Source organism: Catharus ustulatus, chromosome 5, assembly GCF_009819885.2.
Source record: "Catharus ustulatus isolate bCatUst1 chromosome 5, bCatUst1.pri.v2, whole genome shotgun sequence".
In the NCBI taxonomy this organism is placed as follows: Eukaryota; Metazoa; Chordata; class Aves; order Passeriformes; family Turdidae; genus Catharus; species Catharus ustulatus.
The window spans coordinates 7,439,603-7,445,762 of record NC_046225.1 but is presented as its reverse complement, the minus strand read 5'-3'; the positions used below and the strand labels follow the sequence as shown (position 1 = coordinate 7,445,762).

General features: G+C 52.4%; 1 protein-coding gene across 1 annotated transcript; it reads left to right on the top strand.

Moving 5' to 3' along the window:
- The first annotated feature begins 1,296 nt into the window (after positions 1-1,296).
- LOC116996395 (coiled-coil domain-containing protein 81-like) lies at positions 1,297-4,684 on the top strand. Its single transcript, XM_033059961.1, has 8 exons — positions 1,297-1,382; positions 1,516-1,669; positions 2,031-2,287; positions 2,598-2,683; positions 3,035-3,129; positions 3,539-3,644; positions 3,872-3,980; positions 4,097-4,684. The coding sequence occupies exons 1-8, from the start codon at positions 1,344-1,346 to the stop codon at positions 4,682-4,684; spliced, it is 1,434 nt and encodes a 477-aa protein (XP_032915852.1). The 5' UTR covers positions 1,297-1,343.
- The last annotated feature ends 1,476 nt before the right edge of the window (positions 4,685-6,160 follow it).

Sequence of the window (6,160 nt, the reverse complement as noted above, 5' to 3'; positions counted from 1 at the left end):
GCTGTGATATCCCACCCTTAAGGAGATGGGAGCACCCAGGATCCATAGGTGCTTGTGGTAGAAGTGATGTCTAAAGGTCACTTGCTTTTTATATATTTTTCGTATATTCATTGGTCTATAGATTACTATTACATAGTTATATAGCTCCCAGTATTTTTCCTACTTTTTCTCTTAGATTTTAGAGTAATAAATTAACCATATAACAGATTCCCCAAATACTGTTCAGTCTTATTTTCAAGAAGAGAACCTAGAAGTATATTTTGTTTTCCAATCAGAATCTGAGGAGACACAACAAGAAGTGGAGCAAAGAGGCCCTGGACCCACTCCAATGGGGCAGTATCCGAGGAAAAATTACCTAACCAGCTGCTCTTCTAATTGGACAAAGTTTGTTAGATATGATGATTTGTTAAACTTATAAAATTGTAGAAATCTGATGCCAGGTGTGTCCATGACCACCGGGACATCTGGAAGCTTCCAAATAAAACCTGCTTTTTATTTTACTGTTTTAACAGTGTGGCAAGGGTTTTTCTCTTATGATATAAGCAACAGCATGGAACAACAAAAATCAGAAAGTCCACAAAAACTCACCAAGTTTTATTTAAAAAAATTACATAGTTGGCATGGAAATTTGTATGCTAGTCCATGATTTACTGCTATATAAGAACATGGATATAAGTCCTGGGTGATAGGATGAGGTTTGGTAGGGGCACTTTTTAATAGATAATTTTATTGATTTCTACACAAATTAGTTATGATGTGCAGTCTGTTCTTTCACACCTTTCAGGAAATGGGTCGGAGGGTTTTGGGGGACTGTGGTGGTCTTGATCCCCCCTACAGTCCGTGCTCATTTCTTGGCCTCATTCCTCCTCTTGTGCTATACTGTGTTGTGCTTTTCTCCAGGATCTAGAACAAGGATGTTTGTCCCAGAAAAGTGCTGCTCTACTCCCACATGGCCCCCCCTCTCCACCCTCCTTTGTCCTTTCCTGCAGTGTGTTAATACCAACAGCAACCATATGGCTATGGGTGTTTTAGACATTCACATTATATCCATCTGGGAATCTACAGTAGTCCAGGCCTCCAGGCTCTGGCAGTGTCTAAAAGTGGAAATCGCCTTTGCAAAACTACAACCTGCCTTTCCTCTCCAGGCTTGTCTTGGTCACAGGGCAGGCTCTGAGCCTGGGGGCGGTCAAGAACACAGCCCCAGTCAGTGACAGTGCCTACTCATGGCAAAGGGGAGCTTGAGAGCACTCCACTGTCACCTGCATGGGTAGGGGCATGGGAGACGATGACCTGACTTCAAAGCTTTAATTTGCTTTCCAGAAATCTGCAAAATCTGGTCCGGAATGTCTCGGCACATCTACAGACAGCTCTTGAAGAAGAGGGTGAGTCTTGCCCTGCCCCTCTAGAGCTCCTTAGCAGGGCCCAAAGTGTCACCCCCAGGGCCATGAAAGTCATCTGGCAGCCTCCTTACCTTTGGGCAGCCCTGTCAGCCCTTCCTCTTGCTTGTGTTTTCAGGCAGTGGATATTGGAGTTGGGAGCTTTGCAGTTGTGCCAGTGCTGGCCAGTGTGGCAGAGGACAAGGTTTTGCCTGTTGAGAGACCTATGTTCATTCTGAGCAAGTCTCTGAAGATGTTTTACAACCTTGAGAGTGACGACACCAAAATTCCTGGTAAGAAGATGGGACCCTTTCCTTGCACAGGCTTTGCATTTGGTGCCAACACCTCTAAAGCCTCCACCAATGTGCAAAGTGCTGGGTGTGGGCGCAGATGTGGTAGCACAAATGTGGTAGTCCAGCACCCTGCTCCTCCCTGAGGAGCCGGCTCCCCTGTGCTCCAGCTGGCTGTCACAGCAGAAGACAAAACTTTGCTTGGCTTTTCCTGTCCACTGTGTCCATTCTGGGGATGTGGATGGAGCTGAAAGGGGGGCACTCTCTGACAGTGCTGCCAGAGAGCTGGACACTGATGACCTGCAGTTTTGAGTTGGCTGAACTGTGGTGAGAGAGACACTGTGACTTTGTGCTTGTTTGCTAGATGAGACACCTGTTGTTCCGCCAGACGTTGAGGAGGTCGCTGCAAGCACCCACTTTCGCCACGAAATCGTGGAGCAGTGCGTACAGGAGACCCTGCTTTGCTTTGCTGGGGCCCTCCGAGACAACAGGGAGGTGGAATTCTCATTCAAGGGCATCGGTATCCTTGCTGTGCGGAACAAAGTGGTCAGCACGACCTTCTTGGATGGCTGCCTGCTGGAGCTAGATACAACAGGAAACATGCTGAAAGCCCTTCTCGAGGTGAGCTTGTCATTTCTGTGGGGCTCTCCCTCACAGCTTTGTGGCAATGTGCTGTCAAAACCTTCCATCTGGGAAGGTTCCTACTTTTTGTCCAGGCTGTTGTCACCTACCTCACCACCCAACCTGGGCACACTCCCAGTGAGCTAGCCCAAGTCTCAGGAGTCCCTTTGAGGGGCTCACGACATCAAGGGAGGTGTGTGAGGCTTTCTGACAAGCAGCCTTTGTGTCTTTGAGCACCAAAGTGGTTTGCTGCCATTCTGAGCAAGCAGCACATGTTCTGGATTTCTGCTGATGTGCTCTTCCCTTCCAGGACCCCAAAATTATGAACCTTGTTGCCTTTCCGGGCCAAAACGATTTTAGTCGGATCAGTCAAGATGAGGTTCTCAGTCTGCCAAGGTGAGCAGGATGGCTGCTACAGCCCTCAGCTTGTGGAGCACCTGCTCAGCCACTGTTTTGGGGGCACCCTCCTGCCATGGCTCATTTCCAGCCAAACTTGGGCAAGGGCAGCCACTTCACAGGAGAGCTTCTCTCTCCACTGCTCGCTCCTCCATGGCTTTGGAGATTGCAGAGGAAGTGGCCCCGAGAGAGGCAAGAGGGTCTGTGCAGGCAGCAAGGACAGCATGTGCCTTCTGTCCTCCACGGAGTAGGCAGTGCCCCCCAAAGATGTGTGCCAGCAGCTTATAAGTGCCGAGCTCCAAGAGATCCTGCTGCCCCAGCTTTACCCACCTGGTGCCTTCTTGTTTCCAGCCTTGTGGTTGAGACCCCGCACCAGCCATTGGCCCCGCTGGTTTCCCTGAAACCCAGAAGAGAGTCGGCGCCGTGGGGAGGAGGTTCCCGCAGATGTATGTCCCAGCTGAGTGCTGCCAGGGACTCTGTGTGCTCTTGCCCTCTGGGGTCACTGTGGGGGAACCCCTTCTGGAAGAGACTTTGAGCTGTGGGGAGCCCCTACAACCCAATTTCCCCAGCGGGAATTCCTCAGTACCTCTCAGTTCTTCCCACTGCTGGGTTCCTTCTGCTGGCAAGGTATAAGAGGGAGATGAGAAAAACCGTGCCCTGGGGTGATGGGTGGCTTGGTGGGAATTTGGCTCTGGAGCAGATCCAGTGTGGGCTAAAGAAAGGGGTCTAGTTGGAACTGTGACTCCTAGGAGTGGCAAGGATTGTCAGTGAACCTCGTGTAGCGTGGCTGCACAGCTCTGCCATCCATGCTGTCCCACAGGATCTCTGTGCTCTTCTCTTGCCTCCTGCTTGCAGTAAGTGTGCTGGATCCCGTGTTCCTGGCTCGGCGCAGGGTTTCTCAGGCCAGTCAGCAGTCCATGGAAGTCGATCTGGCTAGAGACAAGGAAACTGGCCAAATCGGGTGAGCCTTGCAGAGGAGTGGTGTGGGCATCCCCTCAGTGTCACCCTCATTATCACTTGGGGTGATGAGTGATGTTTCCCTTGTCTGGGGTGCACGTGCTGGTGCCAGACAGCCCTGGAGACATGCTGGACATGTGGTCCTGAACTGCTGGGACAGAGGACAGGCTGTGATCCCACAGGTACAAGCTCACACTGCCCACAAGTCAGACTGCTGGCTGTCCTTTCCAGGTATCTTCCCGTAATCCCGGAGAAGACCCAGCGGAAGCCGAAGCGCCCCACATCTCCAGCTCAGCAGGGGCTGAAGGTCTCTGCAAGTGCTCCCCAGCCCTCAGAACTGGTGGGTACCTGCTGGGGTTTTGTCACAGCTTGGGCTCTGAGCATGGTGCCAGCCCCCCTGCCCTGCCCCAGCTCAGTGGCTGATGCTAGTCTGTGCGTGGTCTCCATTGAACGCAGCCCCTCTACAGCGAGAAGGAGGAGAGAGAGCTCCAGCTGCTGCTGGCGTCCAAGCGCCGTGAGCTGGAAGCAGAAGTGTGGCGCAAATACTTTGGTAACCGGGCGATCACCAGGCATGGGCAGGTAGGCAACTCCCAGGAAAAGGAGCTTTTGCCTTTCTGCTGGATAGGTTGGCTGTGGCATGGGCTCTGTGCTGTCCCTGCCAGGAGCAGCCCCCTGGGAGCACCGAGCCCTGCAAGGCTCCCGCTTTGGGCGAAGCTGCGACAGGAGCCGCGGCTGCTGCGGCAGTGCCTGAGGAGAGCCCCGTGTGCCTTTGCAGACCTCCTGCCCCTTCGTGTTCGAGGATCCCTATCGCCCTGCCCACGTCCTGAGGAAGGCCTACGCCGAGCAGCTGAGGGAGAGGGGGAGATCAGAGCAGTCGGCAGAGCTCCAGCTCTTGAGGAAAATCCTGGAGGAGTAAGTGAGGTGGAAGGAGGGCCCGCAGCAGGGCCTCCAGAGGAGCGGGATGGCCTCAGCACAGGGCCAGGACCTGCCAGCCTGAGCCAGGCTTGGGGGCAGTGGGAGCCCTCCTGCCCAGCCACCAACTGAGGCCCTTTCTCCTGTTTGCTGCAGCAAGAGCGTGCAGACGGATCTGTTGGAACTCTGAGGAGAAGGCCCAGGGACTGCCAGCCCTGCCAGCCCTATTGTCACAGCACTCATCCTTTCCAGCAGGACAGCCGCCAGGAATGGGGGGCAAGGACTGCCTTAGCTAAGGGAATGTGCCAAATAAATATTGCTGAGCTCCACTGGAGTGGCCATGCTGATGTGTTCATTGCCTTTCTTTGCAGCCAAGGGGCTGGGAGAGCTCCCCACAGATCCATGGTCAAAGAGCAGATGGGCTGGAGGTACCTGCCCTGCCAAACAGGCCATGGGGCTGGGAAAGTGGTGTCCTTTCCAGGGTAAAGGGTATGGATGCTTCTCTGCATCCACTCTGTGGGATAACCAGAGGTTATCCCTGTGGCTGGTCATGGGACTGTCAGGGCAGATTCGATCTGGCAAAAGCAAACACTGGGCTTGATGCTGCTTGGAGAGCTACACTTGCAAGGAGAAATATGCTTTATTGAAGACACTCCTTAGTCTAGGCTGACCCTCAGGAAGCATTCAGTGGCCTCTTTGGGAGAAAACTTATTCATTTCAGAAAGAGAAACTTTTGAAACTGCGAAACTCCTTTTTTTGGCAAGGTAAACTACGGCATGAAGAAGAAAGCTGTGACCTGGAAAGGTAAAAGAGCACCAGCAGCAGCATATGCAACTGTGCCAGACCCTGCCAGACCCTGGGGTCTCCACTGGGACTGCTACTGCTGAATATCATCTTCCTTAATGCCATAGCTAGTGAGATTGAGTGCAACCTCAGCACATTGGCAGGTCTCTCGGGAGCAGGAACCCGGCTGACAGTTTGGGAGGCAGATCTTCACTCTTTGGGCTTTATTACAGGACTTATCCAGGCACTGAGCAGGCAGAAAACCTTTTTGACTTCCTCTCCAGGTTCCCAGGCCTCCCAACACATAATTTCCTGACTCTGCTGCTGTCTGGCAGCCTATGCACTATTACTGGTCTGTAGCCAGCAGTCTCTGGTGGCATTAGCAGCTGGCTTGACAGGGACAGAGGTGACACAGGGTTGTGAGGCCAGGCTTAGGTGTTTGAAGTCACATTGCATTTTGATTGCAAACTAGGTGATTAACTGGTTATGTGTGTCATTTTTCTTTTTTTTTTCTTTTTTTTTTCTTCTTCATTACTTTGGGCACTCTTTCTGCTGAGAGGCTGAGGGGACCAGGAGGTATCAGAGGCCCTTCCCTGCCCTTCCCTGTCCTCTGGTAGTGTGGGCCACCAGGGTGGGAAGAAGAAAGCCATGACCTGTAAAAGAGTTCTAGCAGCAGCAGCTGCTCAGACCCATCTTTCCTAGCTGAGGAGACTTCAACCAGGTCAGATCCCATTCATGAACCCCCATCAGCTGTGTGGTCCTGTGTGCCAATCACAGCTGGTTTACAAATAGTGGTGGGAAAGACTAACACGTTTGTGTTCAGCT

What these genes read in the sequence shown, in the direction of transcription:
- LOC116996395 (XM_033059961.1), top strand. Translation starts at nt 1,344, where the DNA reads ATGTCTCGGCACATCTACAGACAGCTCTTGAAGAAGAGG. An exon ending in TGCTGAAAGCCCTTCTCGAG is followed by an intron (nt 2,288 to 2,597) that starts GTGAGCTTGTCA and finishes CTTCCCTTCCAG; the next exon opens with GACCCCAAAATTATGAACCT. An exon ending in GAGGTTCTCAGTCTGCCAAG is followed by an intron (nt 2,684 to 3,034) that starts GTGAGCAGGATG and finishes TCTTGTTTCCAG; the next exon opens with CCTTGTGGTTGAGACCCCGC.